General features: G+C 58.4%; 7 protein-coding genes across 7 annotated transcripts; 2 read left to right on the top strand and 5 right to left on the bottom strand.

The window, feature by feature from the left end:
- Window positions 1-37: 37 nt before the first annotated feature.
- SDRG_08494 (hypothetical protein) lies at window positions 38-1,306 on the bottom strand (the record flags this gene model as incomplete). The annotated part of the gene is made up of 1 exon (XM_008614384.1): window positions 38-1,306. One exon carries the CDS (start codon window positions 1,304-1,306, stop codon window positions 38-40), a length of 1,269 nt encoding a protein of 422 aa, XP_008612606.1.
- A 1,423-nt stretch (window positions 1,307-2,729) lies between these two features.
- SDRG_08493 (hypothetical protein) lies at window positions 2,730-4,509 on the top strand. Its single transcript, XM_008614383.1, has 6 exons — window positions 2,730-3,382; window positions 3,436-3,566; window positions 3,614-3,806; window positions 3,857-3,952; window positions 4,005-4,113; window positions 4,163-4,509. The coding sequence occupies exons 1-6, from the start codon at window positions 2,912-2,914 to the stop codon at window positions 4,429-4,431; spliced, it is 1,269 nt and encodes a 422-aa protein (XP_008612605.1). The 5' UTR covers window positions 2,730-2,911; the 3' UTR covers window positions 4,432-4,509.
- A 111-nt stretch (window positions 4,510-4,620) lies between these two features.
- SDRG_08492 (hypothetical protein) lies at window positions 4,621-6,759 on the bottom strand. The gene is made up of 6 exons (XM_008614382.1): window positions 6,653-6,759; window positions 6,332-6,610; window positions 6,213-6,284; window positions 6,067-6,165; window positions 5,168-6,014; window positions 4,621-5,122 (listed from the first exon to the last, which is right to left on the bottom strand). The coding sequence occupies exons 1-6, from the start codon at window positions 6,740-6,742 to the stop codon at window positions 4,911-4,913; spliced, it is 1,599 nt and encodes a 532-aa protein (XP_008612604.1). The 5' UTR covers window positions 6,743-6,759; the 3' UTR covers window positions 4,621-4,910.
- A 525-nt stretch (window positions 6,760-7,284) lies between these two features.
- SDRG_08491 (hypothetical protein) lies at window positions 7,285-8,975 on the bottom strand. The gene is made up of 8 exons (XM_008614381.1): window positions 8,538-8,975; window positions 8,424-8,497; window positions 8,261-8,373; window positions 8,051-8,214; window positions 7,863-7,998; window positions 7,679-7,800; window positions 7,480-7,633; window positions 7,285-7,431 (listed from the first exon to the last, which is right to left on the bottom strand). The coding sequence occupies exons 1-8, from the start codon at window positions 8,906-8,908 to the stop codon at window positions 7,330-7,332; spliced, it is 1,236 nt and encodes a 411-aa protein (XP_008612603.1). The 5' UTR covers window positions 8,909-8,975; the 3' UTR covers window positions 7,285-7,329.
- Window positions 8,976-9,875: 900 nt separating this feature from the next.
- Window positions 9,876-11,070, bottom strand: SDRG_08490 (hypothetical protein). The gene is made up of 4 exons (XM_008614380.1): window positions 10,921-11,070; window positions 10,766-10,875; window positions 10,387-10,719; window positions 9,876-10,339 (listed from the first exon to the last, which is right to left on the bottom strand). Exons 1-4 carry the CDS (start codon window positions 11,018-11,020, stop codon window positions 9,950-9,952), a joined length of 933 nt encoding a protein of 310 aa, XP_008612602.1. The 5' UTR covers window positions 11,021-11,070; the 3' UTR covers window positions 9,876-9,949.
- Window positions 11,071-12,064: 994 nt separating this feature from the next.
- On the top strand, window positions 12,065-13,948 carry SDRG_08489 (hypothetical protein). Its single transcript, XM_008614379.1, has 7 exons — window positions 12,065-12,242; window positions 12,297-12,539; window positions 12,587-12,758; window positions 12,806-13,123; window positions 13,175-13,301; window positions 13,353-13,600; window positions 13,647-13,948. Exons 1-7 carry the CDS (start codon window positions 12,090-12,092, stop codon window positions 13,886-13,888), a joined length of 1,503 nt encoding a protein of 500 aa, XP_008612601.1. The 5' UTR covers window positions 12,065-12,089; the 3' UTR covers window positions 13,889-13,948.
- Window positions 13,949-14,021: 73 nt separating this feature from the next.
- SDRG_08488 (hypothetical protein) lies at window positions 14,022-16,377 on the bottom strand. The gene is made up of 2 exons (XM_008614378.1): window positions 16,113-16,377; window positions 14,022-16,047 (listed from the first exon to the last, which is right to left on the bottom strand). Exons 1-2 carry the CDS (start codon window positions 16,336-16,338, stop codon window positions 14,084-14,086), a joined length of 2,190 nt encoding a protein of 729 aa, XP_008612600.1. The 5' UTR covers window positions 16,339-16,377; the 3' UTR covers window positions 14,022-14,083.
- Between the last annotated feature and the right edge of the window lie 201 nt (window positions 16,378-16,578).

The raw sequence follows: 16,578 nt of genomic DNA, 5'->3' as shown, positions 1-16,578 counted from the left end.
GGTATTTGGGTTAAATAGCATAAACGGTTGGACGCGACTAGAAGACCTTGTCAAAGAGATCGACGTCGCCGTCGGCTTCAAACGACAGTCGAGGTTGACACACGCGCTGCATCTCCTCAAACGACGCGCGGTCCATCGACCGCTGGTGCGACCTCCGATGGCTTGTCGCCCGCTCTTTGGTGGCAACAACAACAACCGGCTCGGGCTCGATTGGCGGGTGGACGACCAGCGACCGCGACCGGGGCACGGTAAAGTCGCCAATGTCAAGCGCATCCGCTGACACACGTGCTGTGCTCCAGCGCTGCGGCCGCGGCGGTCGTGCATTGTATTGCTCGTCGGGCCACGACCGACTCTGGCGCAGGCGTGGCGAGAGCTTCTCGGGCTCAAATTTCGAGTGCAAGCAGACAGTGCACATAGCGAGCTTGCGGACGCCGGACGGCAACGCGACGTCCTTCTTCTCAGTGCACGACGGACACACGACCTCGCCGCAGATGCGGCAATTGTCCTTTTTTGTCCAGGCGAAGAAGTCGCCGCCGCACACGTGGCAGTACGCCACGTCCTTGACGGACTTGACCTCCATGTCGCTGCGCACGTAGCTCGAGAGACGGCCGACGTGGCGCGCGTCAAAGAAGCTCTGCATGCGCGAGAGCGCGTGGCACCAGTTCTTCAGCGTTGTCGACGTCCACGCGTGGGGCGTCCGGCCCTTAAAGTCCACCGAGAGCACGTACGTGGCGCGGACAATGCCTTCGGTCGGGTGCGCGGAAAAGACATAGCCCGAGGCGTACAAGCCGCCGCGCACGAGCTCAAGCGACTCGTCGAGCGGCGGGCACCCGTCAATCTTGACCGAGTGCGTGCACGACACCCACGTGTCGACGCCGTCGATAACCTTGTGCTCGCGGCACTGTACGTAGACAAAGTCGCGGTGCCGCATGACCGACGACTGCGACTCGATCATGGCCCAGTTGATCGTCATGCTCGGGCTCAGCTGCAACAGCAGCGCCGAGGCCTTGACGTGCGTCTCGACGGTCTTGGCAAACGCTTGACTCTCGGCCGTGTTGGCAACGTGGCATTGCATGATGGCCTCGATGTCTTCCAGTGATGCTTGCAACGTCACGGTGCCGCAGATCGACTGCACGTCCGGGTTGCCGTGGAGCGGCGGCAGCATCTCAAACCGCGTGCGGGCGCCCGACCCGTCGTAGGCCGCGGCCACTTGAAGGAGGTCGGCGACCGATTTCTTGGCGAGCAGCCGCAGATGCTCGTGCTGGGACGGCGAGACCGACGGGTAAAAGTCGGGGCGGAAGCGCATGGCTCTCAGAACTTACTCGGAGATTTGCAAACTGGCGTGAGATTGCCTTTGGTGGCGCTGGAACCAACTTTATTGAACGGTTTTTCTATTCAAGTATATTGTTTATCTTGAAACAATTTTCAATACAAACTATAGTATAATTGTTGAACAAATAGAATATTAATATTATGCGTTGCATCGCGTCAACAAGTGTAGGTCCCACTCCAGGTGGGAAGCGAATTGCCTAAAGCAAGTACAGTGCCCCGTGGCTGGTCGCGGACGAGAACACGTCCATGCCACATTGCGGCGCGATGGCTCGTGCGCGAGGATAATTTGAGTGGGTTTGTCTTTTCAATGCAAGCTCCAAGCGCGCTGCTATAAGTACTTAGTGCGTAATGAGGCAGGATGAAATGAGGGTTGATAGCTTTCTCAATGGAGCTATAACTTGGGACACGTATTTCCTTGCCTCTTTCCTGGCTTTTACACTGCCCTTTAGTATCCAGTATGCCCATCCTGGTACTTTCTATTGCCAAGGGACGCATGGAGCAGCTCATGGTCATCGAGCATTGGTCTTCCAAGGAGTTGGGAACGTACGTGTACACAAATGTTTGGCACCGTGTCGACGCGCCGTGTGCGTGGTGGGCGCGATCGTGGACGTGCGTCTGCCCTTCAAGGATCCGGGCAACTTATCTACGGCAATTGCAGGCGAATTCACGTTGCAGGCGAGGGATTAGTTGTGGGTCACTGACGACAACTCATGGTTGATTTATGGCCCTGCGTCATCCTAGTTGGATAGCAGACAGGTCCAAGCTGCCAAGCTCTTCTTGGTTCCCGGCAGCAGAAATCCTCGTCACAGCAAACGAAGTGGCTGAGAGCTCGCGACAAGGCTATTTGTGCTGGAATCATTTCCCACATTTTGCGCGTGTAAAACTCTATCATTGCATGCGGTGAATTTATATCGACTATCGAAGGCTCTCGTGGCACGCTCCCAGTGCAGCACGTTCCACTTTGTGTCGACGCACCGCTGCGATTGCGAGCGGTCGCGAATGATGACAAGGACGTCATCGCCCACGCCGGCCGCGGCCCACATCGGATGTACAATGTTGTCGGTCGTTCATTTTTTGTTGCAAACATCCAGAATACCACTCAGTTCTGACTGTTCTTACGCGTCCGAGATGGCCCCGTATTTCAGACCTTTGCAAAGCGACGAAAAAGAATGTGATTTGCACTTTATTGTATACTTATATGTAGAAGACGGCGGACGCAGACGACGAGGTTGGCTTGACACGCTGATGCCCATGTCCCAACCTGGTTGCATTCCCGCTTGAGACGCAGCGCCAGCTGCAAGGCACGCGGGAGAGGGTCGACTAGCAACTCAATTTCGTCTGATAATAGAACAATAGAATATAGTGCAGACGTTCGACGATCCCGCGCCCCAAGAAATGTCGTACTAGCACAAGTACATTACGTTATCTTGGCGGCGTTGGTCTTGCCGGTGCACGAGGTAAGCACTAGACGATATTGACCAATCGACTAGAAAACCATCCGTCGACGTACCGGCAACATTTGCGAAAGGTCCCACCACTTGTATGCGCCAGGCCACCAATCTCATCCCGATATCAACGCATGCTTCTTCGAACGTCCTGCATCCGAATTCCTTTGGCTTCAATCTTCAATTCAACAGCCATGCCTGACGTCAAGACCCGGCAGTATGTGCGCACGCAGATCAAGTCGTCGCCCGTGTTTCGCCACCCGTCCCCGCTCTCGCCGGACGAAGAAGACCATCTTCTGGAGCTTGCGGAGCGAACGTTGGGCACGTTTCTCGCCGTCGTAGGCTCGAGCGCGACGCGGGAAGCGCGGAGCGTCTGCTACCACGGCTCGACAACGCTGGCGGCAGACCTGTCCGAGGTCGAGTCGGTCCTTGCCAACCTCACCGACGTGCACATAACAGATGCGATGGACGGGTACGCGGGTGGTCTTCTCGGCTCCACGATTCTCCACGTCGTCGCTTCGACACCCGAAATGCACGTTGTTTTGCGCTGGTTTGCGTGCGAGTGCTCGGCGCTCGTGCACCACCGCGACTTTTGCGTTCTCGAGGTAGACGGTCCTCGTTTTCTACTGTTATAGTCTGTCTCACAATCATGCACTAGATGCAAAAACACCTCACGCTTCCGTCCGGGCACAAGGCGTGGGCGCTCGCACAGCACTCGGTGCGCATTCCTAGCTGCCCCGACCTCAAGCACGCTCTCAACTTTGTACGCGGATCGTTCTATCACTCGGGGTAACGAACGAGCGGTTCCGAATGGTTTGAAACCGTCATTGGGGTAGGGTCCTCGTGTCCGAAACCGACACGCCCGGCCGCCTCGACGTGCACCAGCGGTTCGAATTTGACCTCAAGGGCACGGCGCCGCGCTGGCTGGCCAAGCACACGATGAAAGCCGCGGCACTCGACTTTACGCGCATCGAAGCGCACATTCACGATCTGCGACGCCAAGAGACCGCTCTCTCGACGTTTCCAGTGGTCTGCACCCATATCAAAACTGCAATGTGTCATTGTACGCGATGCTATAGAGCATGACGCCGACCGAGACGTGCTCCGCGTGCTCGCTCTGTGCGACGAAATTCCATGTCCTCATGAAGAAGCTCAATTGCCAGCACTGTGGTCAGGTAGACATTTGCTTGATATCATCGAGAAGAGGCGCTGACGACGGCACTGTAGGTCGTGTGTAGCAAGTGCCACTCGGCCAAACGCCAGGGTTGCGTCGCTTGCGTTGAAGACCCTTCGGACGTAGTCGACGATCTCACAGCGTCCTCTTCGCGCCGTGACTGTACGTAGTGCTCTACAGCGATATTAAGACGAAGATGGCGCCCACGTAGACGCCCCCGCACTGGCAATGGAGTCGTCCAAGTCGATGCTGGACGCTATGACCTCGAGCTTTCGGAGCGAAGACTTGACGCCCGACTTGGCCGATTTTACGCTGAGCACGACGTATTTAACAGCCTCTGGGGTGTCGACGAGTCGCCTCTCCGACTCGACGCGGACGCTCGACCTCAAGCACCTCTTGGCTTGCGAGCCGCACGAGCTCGCGATCGAGCCCCGCGCGAGCTTCCGTCACACGTGGCTCGGCAAAAAACTGCTGCGATAAGACATTTACATTGTTAGTCGTTCGTTGCATACTCATATTGGTATCGCGCACGGAAGAATGGACCACATATTGACTAGATGACACCGTCTACCTCCACCGGGCCACAGATGATGCACGAGCCCAACGTTTGCGAGAACAGCGTTCATACCGCATCTCCTTGGCTTCGTCGTTGTTAATGTACGCAGCGACGCATCAGTAGAGTGGCACACGTTGTCCCAACGTGGTCTGCACTTGTGGTGCGAGTGTTGCACCCTCCGATCGATGTGGTCGATAATCGGCGTCCAAAGAGGGGTGGTATCCTTGCTTGCCCCCACGGATTCACTCTGGTCAACGCGACACGTAGGACGAGGCGCTGGACGATCGAAATAGTAAAATACAACTTTTGCAGCCTCTACGCCTCGTCGCAATACGACTCTCCAGCGCGGTGGAACGTGTGCGCATGCTCTGGCGACGGCTGTCGCACGGACGCACATAGCGACTCACGAATCCGGCGCCGGCTGCATACTGAGCTCTCGCACCAAAAAGCGAAGCCGCTCGACGGCCATCTCGAGCGGGTGCGGGCGCGTTGGCTTGGCCGAGCGGAACGCCGCCTCGACGAGTGCCGTCAGCGTCTCGTCGGTCTCGTCAAGCGTGAGGGACGTGACGGTAACGTTTTCGTAGAGCCAGCTGTCATCGTCCGGCGTCCAACAGCCTACGTCCAGCATCAATGGCGGCATCTCACACGCACTCGACGTACCCAGCGGTAAGTTGCCTCGAAGGTAGTGGATGGCCAAGACGGGGTTGCCGCACGACGAATAGAGCGCATGGTCGATCGCCTCATCGGGCATGCCCGAGTGGAGAAACATAAACTTGCGGAGCGCGCGGAGCTGGGCGGGCGTCGTCGGCGCTGGCATGGGGAACGGCGCGAGCTCTGATGGACGGGCGACGACACCGGGTACTGCGATGGGCCGCATCGTGTGCTTGTGCCGGGGCACAATGCGGCCAAAACTGTTGGCCGCCTTGGGACGGCCAGGGGACGGTGCAGCTGCCTTCTTTTTTGCCGACCGCTTGCTTGCGGATTGGGCGTCCGCAGCGTCGGTGATCGGCGCCTGGCTCTCTTCAGTTTGCGTCGCGTCATCGATCGTCGCTGCACTGTCGTGCGACTGCTGGCTGTCCGGCACCACACCGTCGTCGTTGTCTTCCGCGTCGCTTTCATCTTCATTCTCATCGCTGAGCACCATGCGCGCTGAGACACGTGGCTTCTTGGGGCGCGTGACGACGTCGACGTCCGACTCGGAGCCGCTCGAGTGGCTGCTGCGTTGCGAGCGCTTGAGTCGGGTCGACTCTTTTTGCGTCGAAAACATGGGCGGTGGCACTTCTTCGTCCGTGAAATCTTCGCTCTCAGCAGATTCGTCAAGAGGGACGCGTCGCTCGCGGGACGTACGGTGGGGCTGCTTGCGGGGCGCCACCGTCCGCGGTACATCCTCGCGCGACGCCATTCGAAGTGCTTTGACACGCTCGACCGGTAGCGGCGCCTTTGTCGGCCGTGGCGCCGGTGCCTCGTCGTCGTCGTCGTCATCCTCATCGGGGTCTCCGGCGTAGCCCTAGCAGATCGCTGCGTTCAGCGCGAGCGCGCACGAGCAAGTTCTTTTGTACCTTGAAATGCGTAAGGATTTCACGTAGCTGCGGCAATGTCAGGACCACGAGTCGTCTCTTGTGGTGATCGAGCATGCTTTCGACCGTACGGTTGGTAATCTAGGCGGCAGCAAGCTAAGTCCATGCGACCACGGCCGGTCGTGTACCCTCTTGGCCGCGGCGATGGTCCAAAACTTGCGATGGCACCCGCTGCTTTGGTTGAGCTTGAGGTGCATGTCCTACACCGCACGATTCGAGTCCGGACAATGGCACATGAGAGCGATACCAACTTGTACTGGAGCATGGCTGCCTGTTCCGGAAGCGTATACGGCGTGCGTGTTCTCTTGGCGCGTACTTCGGGCTCGTCTTGGTCGTAGTCGTCGTCGTCGTCGGCCCAATCTGCCGGCGCCATGAAGGGATCGCGGTCGAGGAGCATCTTCTTCTTGATACACTCGTAGATGTACTCGACATTGAGGTGGTCGTCTGCATGCTTCTCGAGTCGCTGGTTGTCCATGAGGAGGATGCGCCCCTCGGCGTTCGCGTCGACGACTTCGCCGCCATGCTCCTACGCCATCTTGAGCGCATGGAGTCGTCTTCCTCGAGGTACCTTGATGAGCTCCTCGGCCTTGTCCCGCGCCAGCGTCCGCTTGTGCACATGGAACTTCATCCCCGCGAAGAGCGATCGCGGCCCCGTCATTGCGGACTCGGGTGAATTGGCAACTGACCGCTCTCGGCCCGAAAAGCAACGTCTTTTTAAACCGATTTGCATACAAATACAAGTACAACTGTCATTATAATTCCAATAAAATTCGAGCCAGGGTCGGGAAATAAAAACAGCGTACGATTGGCTATAATTCAACCAATCCGATATGTTGCATTTTGAAAAAGTCTGCAGGCTCCAAAGCTTCCCTTCCCGCCACCGTGTGCTGCCGAGCTTTGCAAGCCTCGAAGCAATACGACACTTCAGCACAATATTGTCTTCTCGCTGTAGGAGATTGTGTGCACTGCCAACAACTTTACCATTTGATCGGCGGACGGTGGAAAAACTCGATTTATAGCCAATGAAAACGCGATGTTTCCCGCGAAATCGGGATCCGCTACGTTGCCGCCTTCCCAGCAGTTCCAAGCTCTTGCAAAGCCCTCCATTAAGCCGGCTACAGTACGAGCGCAGCTGCCTGCTGACTTGACTTGACCTGGCCAAGTCCAATCTGGACCTCGGCGGGTAACTTGAGAGCCAAGTGGACGCAGAAAGAGTGGGAGATGTCGATTCTACATGCAAGTCGTCTAATGGCCGAGGAGCTTCTTGACCGTCTTGCGGTTGCTCGACTGGTTCCGGCTCAGGTCCTCGCTTGCGTGGTCGACGACCGAGAGTTCGCCGCGGAGGTCCTACAAGTTCCCAATCTAGTATCAACTTTGTATCAAGAACGAGGATACCGTTTCCATCTTTTCCTTGAGGCCGACGCCGCGGAAGCCCTTCCCCATGAGGTACGCGAGCTTGGAGACGCAGCTCTCGATCGTCATGTCGTACGACGTGATGACGCCCATCTCGAGCAGCTTGACACCGGTCGCATACGTATCCAATTGCGTGCTAGCAAAAATGTCAATCTATCAAGTGTCGCCGCATCCAGCATACCGGCCGTGCAGACATTGCGTCGTGACGACAACTGCAATCTCCGAGTTGAGTGCGTTCTGGACAACACTCAAGAAGCCGTCCTTCTTGAGCGGCGCGTTGCCCGTGCCGTAGAGGGCAAAGACCTAGCCCCAATAGATTACACTGCTGTCCATGGCTCGAGTTGAGCGTGTAGAGAGTGGAATACCATGGCCTTTGGGTTGCTCGACGGGTTCGCCTCGCGGTTGTGGCGCTCAATGTAGGCTGTGATGCAGTCGTCGTCAAAGCCCGGCACCAAGTGGAAGACGCAAATGTTGGTGTGCAGGCTCGTAAAGACGCTAAAGCTACAGGTGCATGGACGATGAGTATGCGAGGCCAGAGACGAGCAACCTGTACCGGCGGCGCGGGTATGGAAGCACGAGGCCATGTTCGATGGCCGTCTCGACGCCGGTCGATGCCAGAAACGGAAAGTTGGGCGAGTGGAACGCGTCGACCGACATGTTGGCGATCTTGGTCGTGCGGTTCCCGCGCAGGAGCTTGTCGTTCGAGTAGATGCACACCTATACGCATGGGTCGTGTAGGTAGATGAAATAGGTACCTAGGTACCTCGGGGATGTCGAGCGTCGCCGCGCAGATGACCGACATGATGAGGTTTCGTCGCGCATCACTGTGCGGAAAGTGCAGCGGGATCATGGCACCCGCGACGACGACCGGCTTGCCTACCGATGGCATGAGTCGATGCTTTAGGAGAGAGAAGGAGCAAGTGTACCGAGGCTCTCGAGCATGAACGAGAGCGCGGACGCCGTGTACGCCATCGTGTCGGTGCCCTGCAAGACGACAAACCTGCCGAGCGTTAGGCGCATAGTGAAGCATTCGCACGTACCCGTCGTAGTCCCAGTAGTGTTCTTCGATCGTCGATGCGATCTTGCTCCAGTCGGTCGGCGTCATGTCGGATGAGTCGATCGGCTCTTCCCACTCGATGATCGTGACCTTGGGCATACCGCCAAACTTGAACTCGTCCATCTCGCGCACCTTCTTCTCGAGGAAGCCGCTCTTGGGATGGAGGACGCCGGCCGCGTCGGGCGCCATGCCAAAGGTCCCGCCCGTGTACAGGATCAAGCACGTGGCGTCGGCGAGCGAGTGCTTGGGCTCGCGTGCGATGGAGCTCTTGCGCCCGGGCGCTGGCTCGGGACCAGGAACGCGCGTCTTCACCGGGTTCGAGAGCGGGCCGTCGTCGTCCTGCTGCTGCTGCATGGTGCTGCTGATGCTACAAGCGGCGATATGACAGGTTGCCGGCCACAGTGCTCGCAGACGCCGTCGCGGATTGGCTGAAATGCGGCTTTAATGCACCAATCCAAATGCCGCCTTCGATTGACTTGAAGTGCGGACCATGTGGCTTCGTAAAACCGATCGATACGCATCGTTTTCCGGATTCGGCCGGATAAATGCGCGTTAAACGGTTTCACGCGATGTCTATCCGGAAAAACCCACACCACCGAACCTGGGTCATGCGTCCACGTGGCACGTTGGGAGCGCGAATGCGCATTCGGAGACGAGGATCGCCAGTCTCGTCGCAGCCCAGGCCACCAAGAATGGCTGGCCACGGCCTCGATATTAGTATGCTGGGAGCGACCAACCTACTTCCTGTCTCTCGAGTAGGAAGCTGGCGAGAGCTGTGCGATTGCGCTGGTGCACCCCGGACAAGAGCGCTCGCTTTTCGACAGGACGGCTGCCAACATACTGTAGTACAACAATACCAACGCCAGCTTCAACACGAGTACACTACATGTACATTGTACATTGGACGAGAGTGTACGGGAGTGGTGGCCTCGGTGACCTTGAATCTCAACACTTCCACGAGAGTCTGTAGAGTAGATACCCGACAGCCACGAGCACGAGAGCCTGTGACGAGGCGGGGTTTGCGAAAGCGCCCGCTACCACAGTCTGTGCAAGTTGCCCCATCGCAGCTTGATCGACATTGCCAACCGTTCGGCTTTCCGGCTCGTCGCCCAACACAGCGCCCGCACATTGTCCCGCGGATCGCGCTCCTGTCTCTGCCTGCCTCGATCAGGTCCTCAGTGCACACAACGAAATAAGTCCAACAAATTTATGGGGCGTAATGTTATCTATTGAGTAGAGGACCTATTTCAACATCATCGTACTGCCAACCGATCTCACCCCTTGTTTCCTAGTACTTTGTTATCTCGTAGATGGCTCCTTGGTGAGAAAGAACGAGACAATTCGTCCATTTTCCATAATGCATACCTACTGTATTTCGAGTCGTAGGGTTGTGTGTTATACGCTATCTTCCGTGCTAAACCCCTTGCGACGATGCAGTGGCGTCGGTGGCGGCGCAAAGATCGACGACGCTTTGGGCGGCCCCACGATGAGCGGGAGCATGAGCTCGACGTTGGGGCACGACGGGATCTCGACAATGATGCGCAGTGCATACTCGACCCGCAAGAGCGTACCCCGTGTGCTCGGGTACAGTTGGTTGCGCAGCGCGTCACACATGTCGATGCGCAGAACGCTCTTGTAGGGCGCGAGGCCGCCGCGCGTGTCGTGGCCAACGTCGGACGAAAAGATCCGCGTCGACGGGCCACATTGCACATGGACGTCTTGAGTGCAGACGTATCGAATGCACTTGACGCGGCGTCGGGACGTGTTTTGAATGTCGGCCGTGATCTAACATCCACGTCTGTATCCAACTTGGATCCAACCAAAAATACTACCTGGATCGAGTCGCCAATCGCATAGACGTTCTTGTCGAGAGTCATTTCCACCGAGCAGCGGCCTTGGCTGAGGCACTTGAGGAAGAGTATTTTCTGCGACTGGTTTTCTGAAAACGGCTTGGCGACATACGACGTGGTGCCGTACAGAAGGATCGGGCGCGTCACCGACGCGATCGTCGCGTCGCCGCGCATTAACCGCGCGCAGAGTTTGTACTGGATCTTGGCCTGCAGTGCCGCGTGTCGGACGTTCTCGTATGAGCCTGGGAGCTCCTCGGGCCACTCGAAATCAAAGCCAAACGACGTTGGCGCCGTCGTGATCGCCGTGTGCAGCAGCTACAGGAACGCGATGAGATGACACACACCACGCGCATGCTTGCACCGTGTCTTCGAAGAACGCATGGCGGTGTGTTGTCGGGGGCAACGCCTTGGCCCCCGCGGGATGGCTTGCAACGACGACCTTTTCCTTACCGCGCAGCGTCACCACGAGCGCTACAACACCGCGTGAGAAGTGTTGTCGTGCCAAGCCATCAGCACCGAAGGGCGCGTCGTCGGGGACGGATGCGACGTGGACGTGGCCAGAGAGCGCGTCACCAGTCGTGTAATAGTCTTTGCCGAGTTCGATCGCGAGCGCCATGGCCGACTTCGTCTTGCTTGACACACCAACGAAGACGGCCGCTGTCGCAACTCTACGCAATTTGAAATTCGCGCCAGCTGGAGCCGGATACACGTCATTGACACACGCTTATCCGGATACTCGTGGCAACGTGGCAAGAGCCGACGAAACCATTCTACTACCAGCACTGCTACTCGTCTTGTCGACACGTGGTACGAGGGGCAATGGGATAATATTCTTTTTGGAATTTGGTGAATCGAGCAGCGCAACCCAGCACGTGGACGCTCGGGAAAATTCCGCCTATTTGCAGCTGCGGTGCCCACGCAGAGCTGCGGCTGGTCACCGCATCGACGGCGCCCATCGCACTCATCAAGGGACAGCACAACGCAAACCAAAAGCATCGGACCCACGTTCGCAGCGGCGTTGCGCACGGCGAGGCCAGCAAGATCAAGAAGGCCGTCACGCACCCAAGTTTGACTCCACCACGCTGACCTACGACTATGCGATTCTCGAGTCGGAGAACCTGTCCACGATCAGCCCGATCGAGTGCGGCAAGGATTCTGTTTCTACTGTCATCTTCTCCCGCCTCTCGTACGCCAAGGACTTATAGCGCCGCATCTTCCCAAGCCGGCGTGCTAGGCAATCGGATGTCTTCCCTAACGGATCGTTGGTCGACATTTGTTTGAGTCTTGCACGTAAACGCCAAAAGACTAGGGTTATATCAATGGACTACGATTGAGCTATCGCAAAGGGCGAACGACGAGCGAAAGGCGTCAATTGTCCACAACTAGCCTCGTGATGAGGTTTTACTACGAAGACTCCAGTACCCGTTGGTAGTCTTTTCAGTCCACGGAGCGAGTAGCTATTGATGCTACGTCACAGGACTTCAGCCGAGGACGACGATGACTGACGCGGACATCACTTCAACCAGGCTTGTGGGCTGCTTATTGGGCAAAATCAAGTGCGCTCCACCAATCAAATGCGTTTCGTATTTTAATTGGTCAAAATGATTTTGAAACAGCCAATAACAGACGGCGGAATCTTTCGAACGCCAAGTTGCGATCTTCCATCGTGACCACTTGCGACTTCCATGTCGTTCTTCATGAGCTTCTTCGCGGGCCATGACGCCAAGGTGCGCTCGCTCGACGAGGCAAGCCCGCTGCTCGACCAATCCAAGGTTGCCAAGCCGGCGCGGACCTACCTACACGAGGCCCAGTCGCTCCTGCTGCTGGCGCTGCCTCTCGTACGCCTAGTCTTTATCGATACGGTGCACTCCAACAGCACCGCCATGGCGTAGGTCCTTAGCTCGGCGCTCGACCATGTCGCTGGTGTTGTGCCCATCATGATGATGGGCCACCTCAGCAGCGAGTACAGCAAATCGTACATTTCAGCGATCGCGATGGCCACGACCTTTCTCGTTTTGACGTCATGGACGGTTATCTGGGGCACGGGCGCCGCCATGGACACGCTCTGCTCGCAGTCGTACGGCGCCGGTCAGTCGCAGGACATGGGCCTCGTCTTCCAGGCCGGCTTGCTCGCGGTGCGTCATGCTTCCGTTTGCGTCCTCCTGCATCATCGGTGTACTAGGGTATGATTCTCCTCACGCCGATGCTCGCACTTGGCTTTTTCGCCAAAGACTGCCTCTTGCTGCTCGGGCAGTCGGACGAAGTCGCGGACCTCGCTTCAAACCTTGTGACCATCATGTTGCCGGCGCCCCCGTTCTGTCTTTTCTACGACCTCTTGCGCCGTGTGCTCCAAGGTCCGTTTATCTGCGTCGATTCCTGTACCAGGTGTACTATGGAGTAGGCCAAACCATTGTTGCGCCACTCACGCTCGTGTCCTTTGTGTGTGTACCCCTGAACCTCAGCATCAACTACGTGCTCATGTTTCACACGTCGCTCGGGTACCTCGGCCGCGCCGTGGGAGCTAGCATCATGGGCCTCCTCTCGCCGCTGCTGCTCTTGCCCTACATGATGCGCACGTCATTGTACAAGACCGAGTGGCGCGGCTGGGACCTCGAGGCGGCCATGGCGCTGGTGCCCGAAGTGCTTTCCCTTGGGATCGCCGGCGCGGCCATGCACGGGTTTGAGCTCTGGGGCATCGCGCTCACGTCCATTATCGCGGGTACCTAGATCGCGATAAGATCCAACTCGGACGCTACGTTTCTTATTCTAGGCAACTTGCCGCACGGCGAGACCGCGATCAGCGCCGACGCGTGCATGCATTCGTTTCGCGGCTTCTTCTACATGGTCTACGGCCCGATCGGGGTCGCGGGGTCGATCCGCGTTGGAAACGCGCTCGGGTACTCTTGCTTGTCAACTATAGGACGAGTGGGAATTGACTCGGACGTTAGAGCGAACGACCCGGTGCGCGCCAAGGTCGTTGCGTGGGAGACGGTCGGTATCTGCGGGACGCTGGGCCTCGGCGCGGCGTTCGTCATGGTCTGGCTGCGCCTCTCGTACCCGTATACGTACACGAACGACCTCGCCGTTGTCTACTTGACGTCGCAGCTTCTTTTGGTGTGTGCGCCGTTTCAGGCGGCCTGTGGCGTCTACGCTGCGATCCTCGGCATCTTCCGCGGCACGGGCCAGCAGTCCCGGGGTCTGTCCTGCGTATCTACTGCATTGAGATCTTATAGCACGTGTAGGTGCTGTGCTCAATGGCGTCGCCTACATTGGGGTTGGTCTCCCGCTCGGTGTCGCGCTCGCATATGTGAATGCAAACGGCATTGTTGGGCTTTGGATCGGTATGTCGGTGGCCTTTCTCTGCTGTGCAGTCTATGGTGTCTACTGGCTGTATCACGTCGACTGGGTCGTGCTTGCTACCGATGCTCAAGTCCGCACCCACGAGACACTGCACCCGACCGACGTGCACGACGTCGTCGCGTGAGACCCTCGTCGTCCTCTTGTTCGACATATATCTTTGAACTGTGCTATTGTACTACTGTCTCGTCCTACGAGTCCGCACAAAAGCTCGGAGGGCGTAGCGCTGTCGTATGAGATTGTTTCGAAAAGACATAGGGTTAGGGTACGGGACTCGCGATCGTCCAGTGGGTTTGCGATTGGGTGGTTAAATTACACGAGTCTAGTACGGTTGTTGTTGCTGCTGCTGTTTGGCGAGCTCGGCGAGGAGTCGTCGGACACCTTCGTGGTTGGACGCGATCGGCTTGTACGCAAATCCGTGGTCGGCGGTCGGCGGCGGCGGCAGATCGGCATCGTCGACTGCCTGCTGCAGCACGCTCTCTTGGTACGACCGGCTCGTGTTGAGGCTCGAGAGTGCAGACTCGTCCGTGAGCTCGAGCCCGTCGAGCTCGTACGGCTTGACGACGGTCGACGACTTGAGCGAGTCCAACGCCTCTTCGGCGATCGTAAAGGGCGTCGCAAAACCGTAGCTGTCGTGGCGCGGGTGCATCGTATAGAGCGTCGCGCCCTTTGGAGCTGGCACACCTGGTGTTTCGGGTGCTGCCTTGGTCGGCAGCGGGTACATGGTGGTGCCCGGTGGCGCGTGGACGCGGAAGCCATTGCCTGCGTCTTCCTTGGACTCTTCCACGTCGTCGACGAGGGCGTTGAGTTCGTCGTAGGCGCTGCGGCGCGACGGGTCGTACTCGGAGACACGCGACTTGCGGTAGTCGAGAAGCGGCGGCTCGCTCTCCCAGTACGAGTAGCGCGGGTCGCTGTCGGCGTGCGACGACGATGAGAGTGTGTGGCGGTAGATCTCGTTGAGGTAGCTCAAATCGACGGTCGATGGCGACGAGTGGCGGTGGTCGTCGTCGATTTCTTTCGTCTCGGGCACATAGTCGACGTCGCTGCCCGTGTCAACGTGCACGAACCGATCAAGGCCTGGCGTCATGCGGCGGTACATGGCTTCCAGTGCGTCGTGCTCGTGCTTGGTTTGCAGCTGCTTTTGAAGCCGCGTGAGGTCGACCGTCTCGGTCGTCGACGCGACGTCGAGAAAATCTTGGTGCATCTTGCTCACATACGGCGTCGGCTCGTTGGACGACGAGACGTACGAGATGGTCGACGTCGACGGGCGGAAGATTCCCTTGATCGAGTTGCGTCGCGATGGCTTGCGCGACGGCTGGATCGACGGCCGCGCCCGCGAAAAGCTCGAGTGCCGGCTCATGGACGACCGGCGCGGCGGCGGCTCGGACGCAATGATGATGATCGACGGCCGATCCTCGTCGTCGATCTCGTTGTCATCTTCGTCGCGTGCTTCGGCAATCGCATCGCCGTCAGAGGCGCTAAAGTGCAGCGACGTGCCGTCCCGGACCGCCGACGAGCACGCGTGGCAGACGCACACGGTCGCGGGCCCAAGCCGAAAGATGCCGGTGAGCCGCCACGGTTTCGAGCAGCGTGAGCACACGACTTCGCCGCATGCGTGGCAGTTGCGTGGCCGGCGGAGCGCGAACGATCGGTCGCAGAGGTGGCAGTGCTTGGAGTGAAGCGTCGGCCGGCACTCGAGCTGCGTGCGCATGCGACACGCGCTGAGGCGCTGTTCGTGGATGAAATCGTTGACCTTGGCGACGTTGGTCGCGCGCCGCTTGAGCCCGAGGCGGCGGACCCACTGCGGCATCGCGCCCTTGAAGTCGGACGCAATGTGGTACGTCACCTCCAAGACGCCAGGCGTCTCGGACTCGAGAAAGACGCAGCCCGTGTGGTAGAGCGAGCCGCGCACGAGGTTGAGGCCCGTATGGTTGCGCAGTGGCGGCACGGACGGCAGTGTGATCGAGTGCTGGCAGTACGCCCAGCCACGCTGGCCCGACTCGAGAATAAACTCGTTTTGTGTCTCAATGTAGAGGTAGTCGCGGTCGTGGATCATGGGCACGGGACTCGCGCACGCAACCCACTTGACGTACACTTGATGGAGCGACGGGAGGTCCGCCGACCGCTCGATGAACGTGTAGAGCGGAATCATGTCGAGGACGTCGCCCATCGAGTCGTACTGGTTCATGTACGTGAGGCACTTGTCGCGCGTGTCAAAGTCGTGCAGCGCCGCGACCTCTTCGATCGTCCCCGTGACCTTGGCGATTGCACGAAAGGGCAAGATGCCTAGCGCGTTCGAATTTTGAGATTGCCCTTTCTACGCTATAAATAGAAAATTCGAAGCCGCGCACCTTGGTCGAGGCGGTGGCCGCTCGTGCTGTGGGCTTCGAGGAGCTTGACGCCGTGCTGGCGCCCGGCCGAGCGCCACTCGAGGCTCGGGTCCGGCTTGGTTACCGTCTTCTCGAGGAACGTGTGGAACGTCTTGTCGCCGAGCTGGATAAAGTACGCGCGCTCGTCGTTTGTCAAGGCCGGGCACCGAAAGTAGTCGGCCGGAAGCGGGTACTGCCGCTTCGTCATGCTCTGCTGCTTGGGATGGATATCGGAGTGTCGGCTCAACAGTCGCCCGCGCGATGTGAGCGTGAGTAACGATGGCACCAGTTGGTTGCGTGACTGCATCGTTGCTTGCGGATCGCCCACCCGCGTTTCACGCTCGTCTATCGGCGCGCCGACGTGCATGGAGGCAGGAAGCGGCCAAAGATGCGTCTTATTTCGGACATTGTAGCAGTGCGCATAGACGCGCGGCGCGAGTTTGAGCGA

The sequence above is a fragment of the Saprolegnia diclina genome (assembly GCF_000281045.1).
Source record: "Saprolegnia diclina VS20 unplaced genomic scaffold supercont1.26, whole genome shotgun sequence".
Taxonomy (NCBI): domain Eukaryota; phylum Oomycota; class Saprolegniomycetes; order Saprolegniales; family Saprolegniaceae; genus Saprolegnia; species Saprolegnia diclina.
Note: the sequence above shows the minus strand (reverse complement) of the source record. Positions and strands in the feature narration are given on the sequence as shown.

What these genes read in the sequence shown, in the direction of transcription:
- SDRG_08492 (XM_008614382.1), bottom strand. Translation starts at nt 6,742, where the DNA reads ATGACGGGGCCGCGATCGCTCTTCGCGGGGATGAAGTTCCATGTGCAC. An exon ending in CCATCGCCGCGGCCAAGAGG is followed by an intron (nt 6,166 to 6,212) that starts GTACACGACCGG and finishes GCTGCCGCCTAG; the next exon opens with ATTACCAACCGTACGGTCGA. An exon ending in AAATCCTTACGCATTTCAAG is followed by an intron (nt 6,015 to 6,066) that starts GTACAAAAGAAC and finishes GCGATCTGCTAG; the next exon opens with GGCTACGCCGGAGACCCCGA.
- SDRG_08491 (XM_008614381.1), bottom strand. Translation starts at nt 8,908, where the DNA reads ATGCAGCAGCAGCAGGACGACGACGGCCCGCTCTCGAACCCGGTGAAG. An exon ending in GTTCATGCTCGAGAGCCTCG is followed by an intron (nt 8,374 to 8,423) that starts GTACACTTGCTC and finishes TGCCATCGGTAG; the next exon opens with GCAAGCCGGTCGTCGTCGCG. An exon ending in CGACGCTCGACATCCCCGAG is followed by an intron (nt 8,215 to 8,260) that starts GTACCTAGGTAC and finishes CCATGCGTATAG; the next exon opens with GTGTGCATCTACTCGAACGA.
- SDRG_08493 (XM_008614383.1), top strand. Translation starts at nt 2,912, where the DNA reads ATGCTTCTTCGAACGTCCTGCATCCGAATTCCTTTGGCTTCAATCTTC. An exon ending in GCGACTTTTGCGTTCTCGAG is followed by an intron (nt 3,383 to 3,435) that starts GTAGACGGTCCT and finishes ATCATGCACTAG; the next exon opens with ATGCAAAAACACCTCACGCT. An exon ending in GGATCGTTCTATCACTCGGG is followed by an intron (nt 3,567 to 3,613) that starts GTAACGAACGAG and finishes TCATTGGGGTAG; the next exon opens with GGTCCTCGTGTCCGAAACCG.
- SDRG_08488 (XM_008614378.1), bottom strand. Translation starts at nt 16,338, where the DNA reads ATGACGAAGCGGCAGTACCCGCTTCCGGCCGACTACTTTCGGTGCCCG. An exon ending in CGGCCACCGCCTCGACCAAG is followed by an intron (nt 16,048 to 16,112) that starts GTGCGCGGCTTC and finishes CGAACGCGCTAG; the next exon opens with GCATCTTGCCCTTTCGTGCA.
- SDRG_08489 (XM_008614379.1), top strand. Translation starts at nt 12,090, where the DNA reads ATGTCGTTCTTCATGAGCTTCTTCGCGGGCCATGACGCCAAGGTGCGC. An exon ending in CTTGCGCCGTGTGCTCCAAG is followed by an intron (nt 12,759 to 12,805) that starts GTCCGTTTATCT and finishes ACTATGGAGTAG; the next exon opens with GCCAAACCATTGTTGCGCCA. An exon ending in CGCGTTGGAAACGCGCTCGG is followed by an intron (nt 13,302 to 13,352) that starts GTACTCTTGCTT and finishes CTCGGACGTTAG; the next exon opens with AGCGAACGACCCGGTGCGCG.
- SDRG_08490 (XM_008614380.1), bottom strand. Translation starts at nt 11,020, where the DNA reads ATGGCGCTCGCGATCGAACTCGGCAAAGACTATTACACGACTGGTGAC. An exon ending in CCCCGACGACGCGCCCTTCG is followed by an intron (nt 10,876 to 10,920) that starts GTGCTGATGGCT and finishes GCGGTGTTGTAG; the next exon opens with CGCTCGTGGTGACGCTGCGC. An exon ending in CGATTGGCGACTCGATCCAG is followed by an intron (nt 10,340 to 10,386) that starts GTAGTATTTTTG and finishes CGTGGATGTTAG; the next exon opens with ATCACGGCCGACATTCAAAA.